The sequence below is a fragment of the Ornithorhynchus anatinus genome, chromosome 1 (assembly GCF_004115215.2).
Source record: "Ornithorhynchus anatinus isolate Pmale09 chromosome 1, mOrnAna1.pri.v4, whole genome shotgun sequence".
Taxonomy (NCBI): domain Eukaryota; kingdom Metazoa; phylum Chordata; class Mammalia; order Monotremata; family Ornithorhynchidae; genus Ornithorhynchus; species Ornithorhynchus anatinus.
Genome location: NC_041728.1, coordinates 64,108,040 through 64,128,346, shown reverse-complemented (window position 1 = coordinate 64,128,346; position 20,307 = coordinate 64,108,040). Strand labels below are relative to the sequence as shown.

Here is a 20,307-nt window from a genome sequence, read left to right as displayed (position 1 = left end):
CCGCTTTTCCCCCCCTGAAAGGGGGGATGATTTCACTCCCCACAGCACCAGCAGCCATCGGGTGCATTTTTACGCTATAAAGTCGTGGTGGGTGGGGAATATGTCTGCCAACTCTGTTGCGTTCTCCTCTTCCGAGTACTTAGAACAGTACTCTGCACACAGTAGGCACTCACTAAACATCACTGATTAATTGACTGCTTTATTATTAAGCACCTACTGCATATAGAGTACCGTACTGGGTGCCTACTGTCTACACAGCACTGTACTGGGTACCTACTGAATGCACAGCACTGTCCTAGGGACCTACTGTCACATAGCATTGTATGTGGCATCTACTGTGTGCAGAGCGCTGAAATGAGTGCCTACTGGGTGCAAAGTACTGTTCTGACTACCCATTATCAGTCGAGTAATGTACCGTCTGTTGCGTGCCAAGTGCTGTATTGGAAGCCTACTATGTGCAGAGCGTTGAACTGAGCAACTACTATCGGCAGAGAAGTGTACTGGATGTATGTTCTGTGCCAAGCGCTCTATCTCTGTGCCTCAGTTACCTCATCTGTATACTGGGGATTAAGACTGTGAGCCCCACGTGGGACGACCTGATTGCCTTGTATCTACCCCAGCGCTTAGAACAGTACTTGGCACAGAGTAAGTGCTTATCAAATGCCATTATTATTATAATTATTATTATTATTGTGAGTAGACCACTGTACTGAGAACTTACTATAGGCAGAGCACTGTACTGGGTGTCTTCTGTGTGCGGGGAATGTACCTACCAACTGAGTACTGAGTATGCTGTTCTGAGTGTTTACTAGGTGCAAATCCCTGCCCTGGGCTTGTCGGAGAGTTCAGGTAACAACTAATAATAATGGTGGCATTTGTTAAGCGCTTACGATGTGCCAAGCACTGTTCTAAGCACTGGGGTAGATACAAGGTCATCAGGTTGTCCCACATGGAGCTCACAGTCTTAATCCCCATTTTACAGATGAGGTAACTGAGGCACAGAGAAGTTAAGTGACTTGCCCAAGGTCACACAACAGACAAGTGGCAGAGCCGGGATTAGAACCCATGACCTCTGACTCCCAAGCCCAGGCTCTTTCCACTAAGCCATACTGCTTCTACATAGAGGACATCGTTCCTCCCCTCGGGGAGCTTGCAATTTAATGGGGGAGACAGGCGGACACCAGTTTCTTCCATATTTTTATCCCATCCTCATTAGAAGCATACAGTCCGTAGCATCGAAATGAAGGAAAATGAGTAAATAAATGGTAAAATCAGCCAGCATACATCCGTGTGTTAAGATGGCTGTTGAGATGATTCTGGGGAGCTGGCATTCGGGCTTCCAAATCCATTCTGTCAGGAAGTGAGGGCAGTGGGGTAGGTGAAGACCGATCCCTCCCGTCCCACCCCGCTGTCTCCCTCTTCCCCGTGCCCTCCAATGCTCCTCTGGGTCCCGAACAGCCACTCACCCTGGGATCCGGCCAACCACTGGCCTCCCAGGGCACAGAGCCACACACCCACCTGGTCTGGCCCCAGGGCCTACGTGGCATCGGACCCACCCCCACACCCTTCCCCAACGCCTCACGATACCTTTCCAATGCCCGGAGTGTCCTTCATCTTGGATACGGCCCTGAGCAGGCAGGGCGGCGCTGGAGGTGGGCAGAGCTGCAGGACACCACTGAAGTTGGTTCCATAGACCGAGGCCTCGTGGGCTGGGGCCAGGGGTGGGGGGTACTTTTTCCGCTTCGAGGACAGGTTGAGCTTCTGGGCCGCTCTGTGGGGATGAAGGTGGAGAGAAAGGACCCGGTTATGGAAGGCAGAGGAAACTGATCCACCCCTGGAGCCGCTCGCCTCATAAGCCCAACTGTTTCGCGCAATCCAGTGCCATAAGGGACCCCCATCAAGGGCCACGGAGAGGGCAGGCCAGGCCAGGCTGCTGTGAACAGGTGAGACCTCCACTTCTCCCCCGGCACAGCTTCCAGTTACCCAGGAGAAGCACACGATCACCTCAGGATTTGGGGGTCCCCAAAGGCATCTTACCAAAGGCATCTTTCAGCTTCTTTCCACCCCCCAAATCAATCAATCAATCATAATTATTGAATGCTTACTGCTTGGGAGAATACAACAGAGTTGGTGGAAATGTTCCCTGCCCACAGCGAACTTACAGTCTAGAGGGGGAGAAAGACATTAACACAAATAAATAAATTATGGATATGTACATAGGTGCTGTGGGTCCGAAGGAGTAGTAAAAAAAGGGAGCAAATCCAAGTTCTAAAAGCTGGTGGTGCTCAAAGTCAGCCCCTCCCCTTCATTCCCTTCTCTCTCTCTCCCTCTCTCTGTTTCTCTCTCTCTCCCTTCCTCCCTCCTCCACCCCCTCACCCAGTTTATTTCAACCTCAGTAAAAGCCCTTGAAGTGGAACAGCCCCCTCGAATTCTAGGACCTGAGCCAGGCGCGGGACCCTCCCCTCCATTTCCAATCAAACCTCCCAGGATGCACTTGTAGCTCGGACAGGCAGCCCCCCGACCGGCGCTGAGCGCGGCCCTGTCCGCCCTTAATAGAGGTTGTCCTTTACGGGCCCCCGGGGATGCCTTCTCTCATCGCGTGGTGTCATAGCGGAGAATAAAACTAATGGATGGCGCGTTTAAGAGCACTCCGAGAGAGCGGAGGCGGGAGCCGGTCCCAGCGCGGGCGGCCGGCTGTTGGCAGACTGAAGAAGGCTTGGGCCCAGAAAGCGGGCCAAAATGGCCCATCAGCTGGTGCCTAGCGAGGAGGGGCCACGGCAGGACGAGCAGTACGGCGCGGTGGATAGACACGGGCCAGGGTGTCAGAAAGTAATAGATTCTAATCCCAGCTCCACCACTTGTCTGCTGTGTGACCTTGGGCAAGTCACTTCACTTCTCTGTGCCTCAGTTACCTCATCTGTAAAATGGGGATTGAGCCCCATGTGGGACAGGGACCGTGTCCAATCTCATTTATTTATAAGCACCCTAGACCTTAGTATGGTGTCTAGCATATAGTAAGCACTTAACGAATATCACAATGATTACTATTATTACTATCACGTGCCACACTACTGGGGTGCTCCAAAGCACTTGTGTCCGTAGCTTTGATTTATTAATTCATGTCCGTCTCCTGTCTAGACTGTAAACTCGCCGTGGGCAGGGAATGTGTCTGTTACACTGTTATACTGTATTCTCGCTAGCGCTTAATACCATGTTCTGCACACAGTAAGCGCTCAATAAATATGACCGGCTGACTGACTAATCTGAGAGCCCCAGAAGAAAATGAGGTCTGGGGGGCAGAGGGCAGAGAAGGCCGCCAAGCCACACCACTCCCCACTTCCTAAGAAGGCTCCTCCTCCTCCTCCAAGACGCCATCCCTGATTGCCAAGAGGCATTCCAATCCCATGTACGACTGTTCACTCTAGACTGTAAGCTTGCTGTGGGCAGCAAACCTGTCTACAAACTCTGTTGTAATTACTCTTCCAAGCACTTAGTACAGTGAGCTCTACACAGTAAGCGCTCAATAAATACCACTGATAGAATGATTCATCTTTTGGTTCTGTTTTTGCACACCGGCCCTTAGCGATTCTATCTATTGTGGGTTTGACTCTGAATGCCTTCTCCCATTAGACCATAAGCTCCTTAAACACTTGGACTGCTTGTCTCATTCCTGTCCTATGCTCCCCAAGGGCCCAGTACAATGCTCTACCCATAGTAGACACCCAAAACTCCTCCAAATCAGGGGTCGCACTGAGGAAAATTTGTCCTGTAGTAGCCACCGTGTCCAACACTGCTCACAATACACGGACATAGTTGTCTCTTTTGACGCCTTGGTGCCCCATAGCCAGACTGGCTCGTGCTGCTGCAAGATGCCCAGTTCAGAGCTCCCCCAAAGCCAGTTCCCTGACCCTCCAGGGAACCTCCCGTCCTCCCATGACATTCTGCCCCCTCCCCACTTTAGCATCTCTATTCATTTTTACAGGCAGAGCTGCAGCGAGCTCAGCTCAGAATCCTCTGGGCGCTTATCTCAGAGCTGAGAATTTTCCCTAGGGTGGAGGCTAGAGGGGTGCGGCTCACCCGCTCCATTGTTCAGGACTTTCCCAAAGGAACCCATCCTGTGGGAGGGGAGGGGTAGAAGGGGTCCTGTCAGCAGTGAGGGGAGGGCAGCAGACCTCATCCCTACCAGCTCCTCGGGAAATAAACAGCCATCAGCAAACATCATGTCTTCACGATGCTCCCAGCAGACCCTCTGACTCATTCAGTCAATCACATTTATTGGGCACTTACTGTGTGCTGAGCACTGTACTAAGTGCTTAGCGCTATACTCCCAGTCAGTCATTCTCTTCCCCTCTTCAAAACCCTCCTTAAAGCTCACCTCCTTCAAGAGGCCTTCCCAGACTGAGCTTCCCTTTTCTCTCTGCTCCCTCTGCTCCCCCTCTACCCCCCCTTCGCCTCTCCGCAGCTAAGCCCTCTCTTCCCCCCTTTCCCTCTCCTCCTCCCCCTCTCCCTTCCCCTCCCCTCAGCACTATACTCGTCCGCTCAACTGTATATATTTTCATTACCCTATTTATTTTGCTAATGAGATGTACATCACCTTGATCCTATTTATTGCTATTGTTTTGTCTGTCTGTCTCCCCCGATTAGACTGTAAGCCCATCAAAGGGCAGGGACTGTATCTGTTACCGATTTGTCCATTCCAAGTGCTTAGTACAGTGCTCTGCACATAGTAAGCGCTCAATAAATACTATTGAATGAATGAATGAATGAATCCCAGGGCCCCATTGGCATCCCACAGTGGGGAGCAACCCAGGGCCATCTCTGGATTCCTCCGTGGGCAACCCGCAGGTAGGAGTGGCCTAGGGTCATCCCAGGGCCCCGTGGGAATCCCGCAGAGCTAAGCAGCCAAGGGCCATCTCCTAGCACTTTGAACATCCCACAGATTCTGATTTCGGTTAGACCCTTGAAGAAACCGTGTGCTGGTTTCCCTTCCCGACACCCATCCTCATAGTTCAGGGCGGACCAGCCAACAACCCTGACTCTCCCCTCGCCATTCCTGACTCTTCCTCCAGTGACCCAGCACAGACCATTCAACACTCCTAACTCTCCCCTCTCCATCCCTGACCCGCCCTCCAGTGACCCCACATGGATGGCCTGTCCACAGTTCCACGACACTCTGGGAACTGCCAGTGTTCTGGGCTTGATAGATTCCTGTGGGTACAGCTTCCTTGTGGTTACCCCCTGCTTGGGGAAGAAGTGTTTCCTTGGTTTTGATTTTAACTTGTCACCTTTCTGCTATAGCGGGTGCCTCTCACGCTGGTGGGGCGGGGTCAGGGATGGAACAACAATTCCATGTTCAGCCTGTCCACTCCCTTCATGGATCTATAAACTCCTATTTTGCTTCCTTTCCGAGGTCATCTTTCCTGACTTCAGAATCCCAATCCTTTCAGTCCATACTTGTACATCTCTCTGATCATCTTGATTTCCCTCTACTGTCCCATCTCTGCCCAATAATCAGAAGAATCAGTACTTGTTAAATACTTACTATGTTCCAGGCACCGTGCTAAGCACTGGGGTAGATACAATATAATCAGAGCAGACACAATCACAGTCCTATAATGGGCAATGTGGCTCACAGTCTAAGGGGAAGGGAGAATAGGAATTAAATTCCCATTTTACAGATGAGGAAACAGCAACACGTGTTAATTAAGAGACTTCCTTAAGGTCACACAACAGCTGAATTCATCCATTCATTCATTCAAACAGTTATTTATTGAGCTCTGTGTGCAGAACACTGTACTAAGCACTTGGAAAGTACAATTCAGCAATAGAGACAATCCCTGCCCACACCAGGTTGAAGTCTAGAAAGGGGGAAGCAGACATCAAAACAAGTAAACAGGTAAATGGCACAGTTGGGATAACAACCCAAGGTCACCTGACACCCAGGTCCGTGTACTCTTCACTGGACCAATCTTATTCTCCATTGATTCATTTGTAACTCAAATTAAACCATACAAAATCACATCTCCATATATATATATATAGTATTCAGGCAACTAAACTCTCTTCCTCATGGACTCAACTTCGAGTTCTATGAACAGCTATCCCCTGGCCCCTCACAGGGCTAAAGGAAATTAGGCAACAGGTCTTAAAGGGATCAGATCACATGTCCAAAAGGCAATTCAATCTGCAATACTCTGTCTCCGCTTAGAATTTCCTCCCTGGTTAGTTTGTTTTCATAGGATTCTGGAGGGTCAGAGGGGAGAAATCTGAGGAGAAGCAGAATCAACAATGTCTGAGTAATGGAGGAATTTTTTATTCTTTTCTTTTTACGGTGTCCCTTTACGGTATTTGTTAAGCATTTACTCTATAGCAAGCACTGCTCTAAGCACTGGGATAGATACAAGTTAATCAGGTTGGTCTCAGGCCCTGTCCCACATGGGGATCATAGTTCAATTCGGACATCAACTTTTCAACGCTTAAAGCTTTTTTTAAAAATTGATGGTATTTGTTAAGTGCTTCTTATATGCCATGCCCTGTTCTAAGCACTGGAGTAGATACAAAATAATTAGGTTGGACATAGTCCATGCCCCCATGAGGCTCACGGTCTTAATCCCCATTTTACAGATGAGGTAACTAGGCACAGAGAAGAGAAGTGTCTTGTCCAAAGTCACACAGCAGACAAGTGGCAGAGCCGGGTTTAGAATCCAGGTCCTTCTAACTGCCAGGCCTTTGCTCTGTCCACTAGGCAATGCTGCATCTCTGAAGTTGCTAACTCTATTCAGCTCCCACTTTACTGACGCTTCATTACTCACCCTGTGCTGTGGAATTAGCCAAACTCCATGAGCTAAAGATCGGTGAAATCCCAAAGGCCAGAGCTAGTTTCAAGAGCTCCATTCCCAGGTTGGACTCCTTATTCTCTAGCCTACAACTCCCTTCCCATTCAGCTTGGTCCAATCCCATACCTCCCCTCCTCACAACCCCCTTTTTTTTAATGGTACCTGTTAAAGCGCTTACTATGTGTCAAATACCGTTCTAAGCACTGGTGTAGATACATGTCTATTAGGTCGGACAGAGTCCCTGTCCCTTTTGGGGCTCAGAGTCTAATTATGAGGAGAACACGTAATGAATCCCCATTTCACAGTTGAGGAAACGGAGGCACAGAAAAGTCAAGTGATTTGCCCAAAGTCACACAGCAGACAAGTGGCTGAGACGAACCCAGGTCCGTTGACTCCAAGGCCTGTGCTCTTTCCCTTAGGCCACAATGTTTCTTCTGAAAAGGAGGCCTTCGCTGATTCACGCCCAACCTTCCTGATCATGCAATCCCATCAGCTACCTCAGCTCCGCTGATTAAATCTGTTATTGATTTAGTCACTTGTATTTACTTTTGCATTTACTATTCCCTTAATCTATCCCTCATAGATTGTAAATCCCTCAAGTCACAAGGTCTCTGTCTAATTCCCACCTGTATACTCTTTCCCAGCGCTTAGCATAATGCTCTGCACACAGTAAACACTTAATAAATGCTATTACTATTCTTCATTCAATCGTATTTATTGAGCGCTTAGTGTGTGCAGAGCACTGTACTAAGTACTCTTATTACTTAAGTACTGTATGCTTGTCATTTTACATCTGGTTGGCTTCTCCTTCAGGCTGTACACTCTTTGAGGGCAGGGATTATGTCTTTTATGGCATGTAAGATACCGGTCAAATTCAGTGTTTTGCACAAAGTACACCCAGTTTGACACTGAACACAGTAGGCGCTCAGTATAGTATTATCCATGCAGTAAATACCTCGCACAATGTTCCGCACTCGAGAGGCACCCAGTTGGGTGCTCTGTTTGCAGTAGAAACCCAGTAATAATAATAATAATAATTTTGGTATTAAGCTCTTAGTAGGTGCCAAGCACTGTTCTAAGCGCCAGGTAGATACGAGGTAATCAGGTTGTTCCACGTGGGGCTCACGGTCTTAATCCCCTTTTTACAGATGAGGTAACTGAGGCACAGAGAAGTTAAGTGACTTGCCCAAAGTCACACGGCTGATGATAAGTGGAGGAGCCGGGATTAGAATCCACAACCTCTGACTCCCAAGCCCGTGCGCCCGTGCTCTTTCCACTGAGTCACGCTGCTGTTGCATGCTGTGATGTCCAATACAATGGAATTGGTGATGATGATGATGATACTGATAGAAAGTGATGTCATGCCCCCATAGCAGCAATAATTTCCATAAGATCAATAATTTCAGCTATTCGCATTCCAGGAGCAGGAGAAATCAACAGACTCAGGCTCCCAAGCGTTTAAAACTCAAAGCTCGCTTACTAATTCCTTCCGAGGAAACAATTCTGCCCTTCCCCTCCCCTCACCCCCACCTCCAAAAACAGCTCTGTGTTTTTGAAAAGTGTAATTTCACAGGCAGTTAAGATTTAATGGATAAAGGTGCTTAATTATGTTAAAGAGATATATAACAATGAGCCTTCCAATCTGCTGGGTCAATGATCTGCAAACACAACATTTCCTAATTGGGCTTTGTAATAGATCTAATAGACCAGAACCACTCCTCTACCTCCCCATCCTCTGGGTCCCCCCAGACACCCTGTGCGTACATGCACACACACACAAACACACACGCTGTACTCCAAAGATCCTATCACAGTCAACCCACTGACCCAAATCATTCTTGGAGGGAAGGGAGAGGCTGGGTAAACTAATTTTCTTGGGTTTCACAGGTTCCTTGTCCAGACTGCATTTATCACCAAGTGGTTGGAAAATTCTCCCTTACAATAGATCCCCTGGTATAGAAAGGCTTAAGCATCTAGAGTCAAGATAAACTGGAGGACTCCATAGTACACCATTTCTCCTAAAAAACAGAAAAACCTGGATGGGTTTAATGCCCTGCATTTTATTATATTATAAACGCTATATTTCTACATTTTTCAGAGATGTTAATGGAGAAACTCCATCTCAACCTCCCACTACTTCAACAACGAGAAGCCTTCAATGACCCAGCCATGCTGTTGTCTTTTGCTGTCCAGTCGTGTCCGACCCATAGCGACGCCATGGGCACATCTCTTCCAGAATGTCCCACTTCTATCTGCAATCGTTCTGGTAGTGTATCCATAGAGTTTTATTGGTAAAAATAAGGAAGTGGTTTACCACTGCCTCCTTCCATGCACTAAACGAGTCTCTGTCCTCGACCCTCTCCCGTGCCGCTGCGGCCCGGCACGGGTGTTTTGACTTGTGGCAGATTGCCTTCCACTCACCAGCCACTGCCCAAGCTAGGAATGGCACGGGTATGACTCTACTTGACTCTCCCTACTGTAGTCAAGACTGGTAGAGTACTGGAAACTCTCCCGGTTCGTCCCTGAGAAGGCTAGCCAAATTGTTAGAAAGCACTAATTACGGCTAGCTCCTCCCCAACACACGCCGGGGGGGCTCTGCAAATGGGGCACCAGGACACTTGGAACCTTGTGTCCTTGACAAATACTTTCATGGTTAGGGACAGACCTCCTGACACCCTTAACTCTCCCCTCTCCATTCCTGCCTTTCCCTCCAGTTACCCAGCATGGACCACCCAACACCCCTAACTTTCCTTTCTCCATCCCAGACTCTCCCTCTAATAATAATGTTGGTATTTGTTAAGCGCTTACTATGTGCCGAGCACTGTTCTAAGCGCTGGGTAGATACAGGGTAATCAAGTTGTCCCACGTGAGGCTCACAGTTGATCCCCATTTTACAGATGAGGGAACTGAGGCACAGAGAAGTGAAGTGACTTGCCCACGGTCACACAGCTGACAAGTGGCAGAGCTGGGATTCAAACTCATGACCTCTGACTCCCAAGCCCGTGCTCTTTCCACTGAGCCACGCTGCTTCTCTAGTCTCCTAGCACAGACCATCCAACACCCCTAACTGTGCCCTCTCCATCCCTGACTCTCCCTCGAGGGACGAAGTACAAACCATCCCTAATTTTCCTCTGTCCATCCCTGACTTTCCCTCCGGTGGCCCGACACGGAGAGCTTTTCCTCTGGTTTTATGAGGTGGGGGCATCTGCGATCCACCGTGAGGACCGCCTGTGTTTGTAGACCCTTAGAGAGTGGGGCCTGTCTTCCTTGGGAACTAATTCAATCCAGGAGGGAGTGCAGGAAATGCCATTTCATGTCACCGCTGCTGCTGCTGCTTTAGATTACCACTGGGGTGGGGGAGGGAGCGGGAGAGGCTGTGGGTGAAGGGGCAGGGGAGGGGGGTGGGGCAGGAGTAGAATTCACATTTTGCAACTTTGGCTTTTCAGTTTGGGTTGCAGACATGGAGATGAGAATGGCATATATCTTTTCAGTATTTTTACTCTCCCGAGTGCTTTCCCATCAAAATATCTCACTCTGCCTTCCTAGCTTTTCTGAAAGACAGGGAGAAGCAGGTTTTGGTGAAGGTAAGGTGGGTATTGAGCACCTGCTTGATGCAATCCACTGCACTAAGCATTTGGGAAAGTATAACAGATGTACAAAACATGTTCCCTGTCCACAAAGAGCTTACCCACTAATGGAATGGGGAAGACAAAAATATTTACAAATAGTGGAATGAGAATTAATAATAAATTGTACTGTAGAGTTGATTACATACATATACACACACACACAAGTGCTGAGAAAGGATAGCAAGGAATATATAAGTGCTAAAGTCTCCCTCAGTAGACTATAAGCTTGATGAGGGCAGGGATCTTGTCCACCAAATCTACTGTAGTCTCTCAAGAGTTTAGTACGGTGCTTTGCACTGTGTAAATGCTCACTAAAACTATGACTGCAGTCCCTCCAGACCGCAAACTCACTGTGGGTAGGGAACAGATCTATCATCTCCGTTGCACTGTCCTCTCCCAAGAGCTTAGTATAGTGTTCTGCACACAGTAAGTGCTCAATAAATACCACTGATTGATTGAGCCTCAGGAAGAGCAACCGTAGGACACTCTTATCTTGCCTTATGCCGTTGAGTCTTTTCCAACCGATAGTGACTCCATGGACTCATCTCACCCAGAACGCCCCGCCTCCATCTGCAATCGTTCTGGTAGTGGATCGATAGAGTTTTCTTGGTAAAAATGTGGAAGGGGTTTACCATTGCCTTCTTCCACGCAGTAAACCTGAGTCTCCGCCCTCGACTCTCTCCCATGCCGCTGCTGCCCAGCACGGGTGAGTTTTGACTTGTAGCAGATTGCCTTCCACTCTCTAGCCACTGCCCAAGCTACGAATGGAATGGGTAGGCCTCTGCCTGACTCTCCCCTCCCATAGCCGAGACTGGCAGACTATTGGAAACTCTCCAGGTGCCAACCAGAAAATTATACTTCTCCCCAGGGAAGGGTGCGGGTCTCTGTTCTAAGCAGAAATTGCCCCTTCTATGACGACTTTCATTCAATAGTATTTATTGAGCGCTTACTATGTGCAGAGCACTGTACTAAGCGCTTGGGATGAACAAGTCGGCAACAGATAGAGACAGTCCCTGCCGTTTGACGGGCTTACAGTCTAATCGGGGGAGACGGACAGACAAGAACAATGGCAATAAACAGCGTCAAGGGGAAGAACATCTCGTAAAAACAATGGCAACTAAATAGAATCAAGGCGATGTACAAACAAACAAGGCGATGTACGACTTTCCCGCCAGACTGTCCACAGAAGACTGACTGCGGCTGGAAAGAGGGAGACGACAGATTCTGTGAGTCCACAAGGCCAGACCCGAGTCACTCCACAGTAACTGGCCATGACAGGCTCTTCTCTCCCCCAGCCTGCCTCCTGATTCAGCACGGGGGCTGAATTTAAAACTACCTTCCTGAGAGTCATAGGGTCCCAAGCAAAGAGGAGGGGACAGGGGTCTGTCACCAGCCAACAGGTAGTGGGAGGTCCAAGTGTCAGCGTTCATGGCAGAATGCTTCCCTCGGAGGCGCAGAGAGGGACTCGACGTGGCAGAGGAAGAGGTGGTCAGGGACGGACCAACCAACACCCTTAACTCTACTCTCTCCATCCCCGGATCTCCCCCAAGAGACCCTGTAGGGAACATCCGACACCCCTAACTCTACCCTCTCCATCACTGACTCTCCCTTCAGTGACCCAGCATGGACTATACATCCAAGGGTCTATCTAAACTCATCTTGTGTCTCTAACAGACCTCATGTCTCTCTGTACTGCCTGGGATCTTTACCAAGGAGATGTCATTACATGGGAGGCTTAACTTAATGGACGTCACTCAGCACCCGATCCTCTACTGAACCTGGCGGGACCTCTCAACCCAGACAGCCGAGGTGACTAAAACCAGTGAGGTCCCGAGAACCTGGCTATTCCACCCACCCCAGAGGTGCCATAAAAAGAGGCCACGTGACCAGCTGTCAGGACCATCTCCTGGCATTCCCAGCCCGGGAGCAGAGGGCATGATGATCTCAGAGATCTTTCAGGGGTTTGGAATCGAACACCAGAAACTGCCGACGGGAGCTGGCAACGGAGAACAGCAGCCCGGTGAGAGCCAAAAACGGAGTTTGAGAAACGTGTCAATGGCCTGGGGGAGAAGAGAGTTGTTTCCAAGAGAACTTGGCCCATCAGAGTAACATTCGGCATGTGTGCCTCCGTGCAGACACGTGTGTGTGTGTGTGTGTGTGTGTGTGTGTGTGTGTGTGTGTGACACACATGTGCAAGTTCATTGAATTCCAGGCAGGCCGAAAAGCACAGTTTAATAGACTTTAACAAAGGAGAGGGGCCGCCTGCTGCCAAGGCGATCTCTGCAGTGGAATATATTCTCTCCTGGAATTTGCATCACTGTCACCCCGCACTCCTGATTTTAGGTTGATGCTTTTAACACTCGTTTCTATGGTTACTTTCCAAGGTCAGACCACATTAGCTCTGAGAGACAAAAGGCAGCCGCACGGTGTCCTGCGTGGTATTAAATCATTTATGAAACTCAAGACGCTGCCGAGGAAAAAGCCCCAGCCTCCCTTCCGTACGGCGCCCTCTCCTCGGCCCCTCCTCCCGCCAGGATTCGAACCGGCAGAAAACCGGCGGGGCCTTGGCGGAAGTGCGGGCTCTCTGCCAAGCGGCCAGACCCGGGGACAAAAGCAGCCCGGGCTTTCCAAGCTCTGGATGCCCTCCTCCCCGCACCACATCACACCCCGCTCCCTCCCAGCCTGGAGGAAGCCCCTTCCAAAACAGGAAGTGGACTGAGTGAGTCACCGGTACCGCCCAGCGTCGCTCCCGACCCCGGTACCGACCACCGCCAAAACGGGGTCCGGGGGGCTCCCGCCAGGCTCTGGTAGCCGGCGGGCAAGCGCACAGCTGGGCGGGGGCGGATCGGCGCTAATCGAGGCCTGTGATGCTCGGAGCGGAAAACTCTCCCGTCATTTAGCGGTCCCGCTAATGCCGCCCGGCTCGGCTGCTCTTTCATTAGCTCATTCCACGGTTCCAATGCCCTGAGCGTATGCTTAGGCACAACCCAATCAAGGCCGGCAGCTGATAAGGTGCTCTGCTCCTCCTGCCCCCGATAAGGTGTCCGCTCTGACTGGAACCCCGGCTACCGGCTCTAATTTATGGTCCATCTAACGGCCAAATGCTTATCGGTGGCCATCAGGTGTCTGTAATAGGAGAGTGACCTGCAGTTTATATGTGTCATTACTGCTCATTAGTGGTAATTACATTCCGTAAGCCCCAACTCTCATTCACTCAGATATTAAAAATATGATTCACTGCCCAGAGCCTCCCCGTCCTCCATCGTTATCGGACAGCCGATTTAGAGCCACAGCTCACGAAGGCCGGTAAAAATCGCAGGATCCCAGGCCCGGGTGGGTCACCGGGAGGTCATCCTGTCCAGCCCCCTGCCTTTAAAGAGTCCTGCAGCCAATTCATCCTAAAGGATGGCTGCGTCCTCCCTATCAGCCTCCGGGAAAAGAGGAGCCCTGACCTCTCTTGGCCTCAAGCCAATTCCCCCGAGGAAGTCTACCTGGCTTCAAATGGCTCGCTAACCCACCAGCACAATCCCCAGTTTCCCGAGTCCCTTGCCCATGCTTCCCCATGACGGCATTCCCGTTCGACAGTGTCCATGGATTTTATGGATGCTGGGGTATTGGAGGGAAGGGAAAATAATAGAAATGGGCTAATCTGGCTGAAACGAGCTCAGTATGCCTACTGCTAATTTCCCGGGCAGGGAATGTGTCTGTCGGTTGCTATATTGTACTCTCCCAAGCGCTTAGTACAGTAAATGTGATTGAATGAATGAATGGGGTGTTGGCCTCATCTCCCCCTCCCCTGTAAGACGTCAAGACCTCCCTTGTCCTCCCACCAGCGGTCCTCGGAGCCCCACAGCCCAGAGCTGCTCAGTAAAGAGTCTCAGAGAGTTTGCTGTTGGGAAGACTCCTGTTAGCAACGCCTCAGTTCAGCTGAATAATAATGTTGGTATTTGTTAAGCGCTTACTATGTGCAGAGCACTGTTCTAAGCCCTGGGGTAGATACAGGGTAATCGGGTTGTCCCACGTGAGGCTCACAGTTAATCCCCATTTTACAGATGAGGTCACTGAGGCCCAGAGAAGTGAAGTGACTTGCCCACAGTCACACAGCTGACAAGCGGCAGAGCCGGGAATCGAACCCATGACCTCTGACTCCGAAGCCTGGGCTCTTTCCACTGAGCCACGTTGAAGAAAAAGGAATACCCAAAGCTCTGCTAAGCAGACCCCAGGGCAGGGAGCCAGCCCCCGGAGGGCCTCTCGGGACCCCACCGGCCTGGGAGAGTCAAGCGGCGGGGTCCCTGGATGAGGCATTTCCGGGACACGGACAAGCCCTCCGACCTCACTCACTCATCGGAGCCCGGGACTGCAAGACAGAGCCGGACACCGAGGTAGAGACACAGCACGTTGGACCCAAACAACAGGAGAAGGTGAGAGGTCCTGGCTCTTCACTGACCCAACCAGAGACTCTGCCTCACCATCCAGGAGACTATCTTGTCCTGCCTCCCACCACCCTGGTGGGAAAGAGAAAAATATCCACTAGCATGAAAACCTTGGGAAAACAGACGTTGCTATAGTGGATGCTACGACTATGGCTGTTACTTGGACTCTGAGACACGAGGAACCGGAAATTCCGCTCCTTTAGCCACAGCACCCCGTTGATTATGTGTTTATTTTCTGTATTTGTCAGTACTGTGTTTTTTGATTTCACCATTCCTGATGTGTCTGCCTCCAGTTCCTGCTCCTCACTTATACTCTTAGATTGGGTTCGAATCCCGGCTCTGACACTTGTCAGCTGTGTGACTGTGGGCAAGTCACTTCACCTCTCTGGGCCTCAGTTCCCTCATCTGTAAAATGGGGATCAACTGTGAGTCTCACGTGGGACAACCTGATTACCCTGTATCTACCCCAGTGCTTAGAACAGTGCTCTGCACATAGAAAGCGCTTAACAATACCAACATTATTATTATTATTATTATCGTGAGCCTCCCGAGGAACAGGGACCATGTCTAATTCCCACCTGTGTATTATCTCCCAGCACTCAGTACAGTGCTCTGCACACAGTGTATAGCCTTTACTATGTTTAGGCTGTGATTCTGTTGTTGGGAAGGGATAGTCTCTATCTGTTGCCGAATTGTACATTCCAAGCGCTTAGTACAGTGCTCTGCACACAGTAAGCTCTCAATAAATATGATTGAATGAATGAATTATATGTAACTAGTCTGCCCAGAATTCCATCCCCACCCTTCCCTCTCTCTCACCGCTGAGCAGTCCACCTCTTCTCAGTGGAAAGAGCACGGGCTTGGGAGTCAGAGGTCATGGGTTCTAATCCCGGCTCTGCCATTTATCAGCTGTGGGACTTTGGGCAAATCACTTAACTTCTCTGTGTCTCAGTTACCTCATCTGTAAAATGGGGATAAAGACTGTGAGCCCCACATGGGACAACCTGATTACCTTGTATCTACCCCAGTGCTTAGAACAGTGCTTGGCACAGAGTAAGTGCTTAACAAATTCCATCATTATTATTATCATTATTCGGGTACTATGGAAGCTATTTTGACATCATCTCACAGTATTACTGCAACTCCCAACAGGAGGTGAGGAGGGCCATGGGAAAAGTTACCCTACAGGGGCCAGAGGGGTCGGTCCTGCTGCCAACAAACTGTGGTCAATCACTCACCCTTCGGGCTGGCTCCCTTCCCTGGGGTCTCAGAGCTTTGGATATTCTTTTTTCTTCAGCTGAACTGAGGCGTTGCTAGGAGGGGTCTTCCCAACAGCTAGCTCTCTGGGAGTCTTTAATGAGTGGTCAATCACTCAGCCTCTCTGCACCCCTGAATGAAGTTGAATTGTTTTCATGGTATTTATTTGTTTATAATGGTATTTATTCAGCCCATACAATGTGTCAAACACTGTTGTAAGTGCTGGGGTAGATATGAGTTAATCAGGATGGACACAGTCCCTGTCCCACATGAGACACACAGTCTAAGCAGGAGAAAGACCAGGTATTAACTCCCCATTTGGAAGATGAGAAAAGTGAGGTACAGAAAAGTGAAGTGACTTTCCCAATGTCACACAGCACACATTTGGTGGAGCCGGGTTTAGAGCCCAGGTCCTCTGGCTGCCGAGCCCGTGCTCTTCCCACTAGGTCATAAGCTATTGCTACTGTTTCTGTCTGTCTGTCCCGATTAGACTGTAAGCCCGTCAAAGGGCAGAGACTGTCTCTATCTGTTACCGATTTGTACACTCCAAGTGCTTAGTACAGTGCTCTGCACATAGTAAGGGCTCAATAAATACTATCGAATGAATGAATATGCTTCTCCTGAATGAGATCAGGAGAACCCCGTGAGCATCTCAGAATCCAGGCCCAACCAATGTCCACAAAACAGGATGACTGATAATTACCCCCTCTCCCTTGAAACCTCCGGAAGTGAATACACCCTCTCCAGGGGAATTATCAGATTCCCACAGCGCATGAAGGCTCCAGGCCGGACAACACGCTATTTCCGATGACTCCCGGAAAATGGTTTCTAACAAGAGATGCCCATAATTAGAATCTCTATTTAAGACATCTTTCCTGAGCTGAGGCCGGGGTAAGGCCTTGCCGAGTGTTGGAAGAGAGAGCACCCACCCAGCCAGTCTCTTACTCAGTGGTTTTGCCACACGTAGGTGGATTATGGCCTGGGCCCTCCCAGCTGGGGTCTGAGGGTACTGGACTCTGGAATGTCCTCATTAGCCTCCGTTTTTTTGTTTGTTGTCTGTCTATTTTTTTAGGATCTGTCAGAGAAGCAGCATGGCTTAATGAATAGAACACAGGTCTGGGAGTCAGAAGGACGTGGATTCCAATCCAAGCTCCACCACACGTCTGCATTGTGACCTTAGGCAAGCCACTTCACTTCTCTGGGCCACAGTTACCTCATCTACAAAATAGGGATTAAGAGTCTGAGCCCAATGTGAGACAGAGACCATTGTCCAACCTGATTAACGTGTGTTTACCCCAGGGCTTAGTACGGTGCTTGGCACATAGTAAGTGCTTAGCGAGTACCATAATTAGCACTTACTATGTGCCAGACACTGTTATAAGCACTGGGGTAGATCCCAGTTAAACAGGTGAGATGAGATAACTGAGGCACAGAGAAGTGATGCGACTTGCACACGGTGACATAGAAGACAAGTGGTGGAGCTGGGCTTAGTACCTCCACGAGAAAAAAGGATCCAGCTCAGATAGTCAATCAAACAATCAATCAGTCAACAGCATCTCTAAGGATATTTATTCCCCTGCCCTTCCGGCTGCCTCCCCCACTGGGTGCTCTGAGGCTCAGGGTTCCCCGGGATGTTCCACCAAGTGGACTGTGTCTCCTATATTGTTACTCACTCGATCGTATTTGTTGATCGTTTACTACGTACCAAGCACCATACTAAGCACTCCTCCTCCCCTCCCCATCGCCCTTACTCCCTCCCCTGCTCTACCCCCTCTTCCCCGCCCCACACCCCTTGTGTATATCTGTACATATTTATATTCCATTTATTTCATTAATGATGTGTATATATCTATAATTCTATTTATTTTGATGCTAATGATGCCTACTTGTTTTGTTTGGTTATCTGTCTCCCCCTTCTAGACTGTGAGCCCGTTGTTGGGTAGGGATTGTCTCTGTTGCCGAATTGGACTTTCCAAGCGTTTAGTACAGTGGTCTGCACACAGTAAGCGCTCAATAAATACGATTGAATGAACGAATGAATGTAACAACAAACAGACACAACCCTACCCACGGCGAGCTCACAGTCCAGAGGGGGAAACAGACAGACATAAGAATAAATAGATACATAAACTACAGATATATAGGATATACACATAATATACGATATATGCATATTGTACTGTAGCGTGTTGTGTTTATATAAAAAGAAGTTACTACAGTACTCTGCACAAAATAAGCCTAAATAAATACAACTGACTGACTGCCTGGCTGACCGAGCTGGTTATCCTGAGCCTCCCCCGTCCAAGAGCTGGCTCTCCCCAGCTCTGGCCGCCCCCAGCTCCCCGCGAACCGCAGCCGCGGGGCCTCCTCCGTACCTGATGAAGAACGAGGCTGCGGCCGAGGCCCCCGGGGACACCCCAGAGGGTGCCATCAGGGCCTGCGAGTTCAAGGCAGCGCAGGATCCATTGTGGTTGCAGGGGCGCGGTCCAGAGGGCGGTTGGCCCTGGGAACCATCTCGGTCCCTCTCCGCTGAAGCATCTGCCTAGGAGGAGAACAAAGCACCCGTCAGCCTGCCACGCACGCTCCACGTGGACACGACCCTCGTGGACACGGATCCACGTGGACACAGACCCACACACGCTCCGGAGATGGACCCACATGGACATAGACCTGGACCCATCAAGCTCCAGACACGAATGCGCTCAGTACAGTGCTCTGTACACAGTAACAGTAAGCGCTCAATAAATATGATTGAATGAATGAACCCCACATAGATGCAGATCCACACATGCTATACACATATACATAGACACTTAGACATATACACACATGCAAGTACTATGCATGCAAGTATATGCAGCATGGCATAGTGGATAAAGCATGGGCCCGGGAGTCAGAAAGTCATAGGTTCTGATCCTGCCTTTGCCTCTTGTCTGTTGTGTGACCCTAGAGTAGTCGCTTCACTTCTCTATGCCTTAGTTCCCTCAACTGTAAAATGGGGATTAAGACTGTGGGCCCTGTGGGACAGGGACTGTGTCCAACCCGATTATCTTGTTTCTACCCCAGTGCTTAGAAGACTGCCTGGAACATAGTAAGTGCCTAACCGATACCATTATTATTATTATAATTACTATTATCATTATTATATTATAGACATGGACACACATGGACACAGACCCACGTATGCTCCAGACCTGGACCCCCACGGACACTGACCCATACATTCTCCAGACACAGACCCACAATGTTCCAGACACGGGCCCACATGGTCACAGACCCACACCCTCTCCAGACACGGACACACACGGACACGGACCCATCCATGCTCCAGACAGACCCGGCCCCACAAGAACATGAACATACATGTTCCAGCACAATCCCGCACATGCTCCAGACACTGGTTAACAGGGTCACAAACCTACACCTGCTCTAGACACATACACACACACACACACACATTCATTCAATCATATTTACTGAGTGCTTACTGTGTGCAAAGCACTCTACTAAGCGCTTGAGAGAGCAATTATAATTAGAATAATTATGGTATTTGTTGCACTTACTATGTGCCAAGCACTGTTCTAAGCACTGAAGTAGATATACGGTAATCAGGTTGTCCCACGTGGGGGCTCACAGTCTAATTCCCCATTTTACAGATGAGGTAACTGAGGCACAGAGAAGTGAAGCGGCAAGCCCAAGGTCACACAGCAGACAAGTGGCGGAGCAGGGATTATACACCCACCTCCTCTGACTCCCAAGCCAGTGCTCTTTCCACTCAGCCATGCTGCTTCTCCTCATACACACACACACACACACACACACACACACACACACACACACACCTAGATTCAAGAAAACCTTCAGGCCTCTCCCCCACCCCCTCAACCACCAGCACCAAGGCAATGACACCAGCAGGGCCCATAGGTAGGGAATTGGTGGCTGGTTCGGCTGGCATCAGGGTAATAGGCGACTAGAAATAGGATTGTTAGGAGCTCTGGAACAGGTTATGAAGAACTGGGGATTCCTAAAGCAGCTCCCTGGTTTCCAGAGCTATGCCAATGCTGGTGCTCATTAATATTCAGCTATCTTTGGCACTTTTGGATATATCAATGGCCACCTTCCATTCAACTGCTCACCTCCTCCAGGAGGCCT

At 49.6% G+C, this 20,307-nt stretch overlaps 1 protein-coding gene across 1 annotated transcript in view; it reads right to left on the bottom strand.

Annotated features, from left to right (window-relative positions):
- The window catches only part of KIF26A (kinesin family member 26A), a 105,830-nt gene that overhangs the window by 35,721 nt on the left and 49,802 nt on the right, over nucleotides 1–20,307 (bottom strand). The window contains exons 4-5 of the mRNA XM_039913715.1: nucleotides 18,531–18,697; nucleotides 1,588–1,771 (exon numbers count right to left, since the gene is read on the bottom strand). Of these exons, the coding sequence (XP_039769649.1) occupies nucleotides 1,588–1,771; nucleotides 18,531–18,697 (351 nt within the window). The remainder of the gene's footprint in view (nucleotides 1–1,587; nucleotides 1,772–18,530; nucleotides 18,698–20,307) is intronic.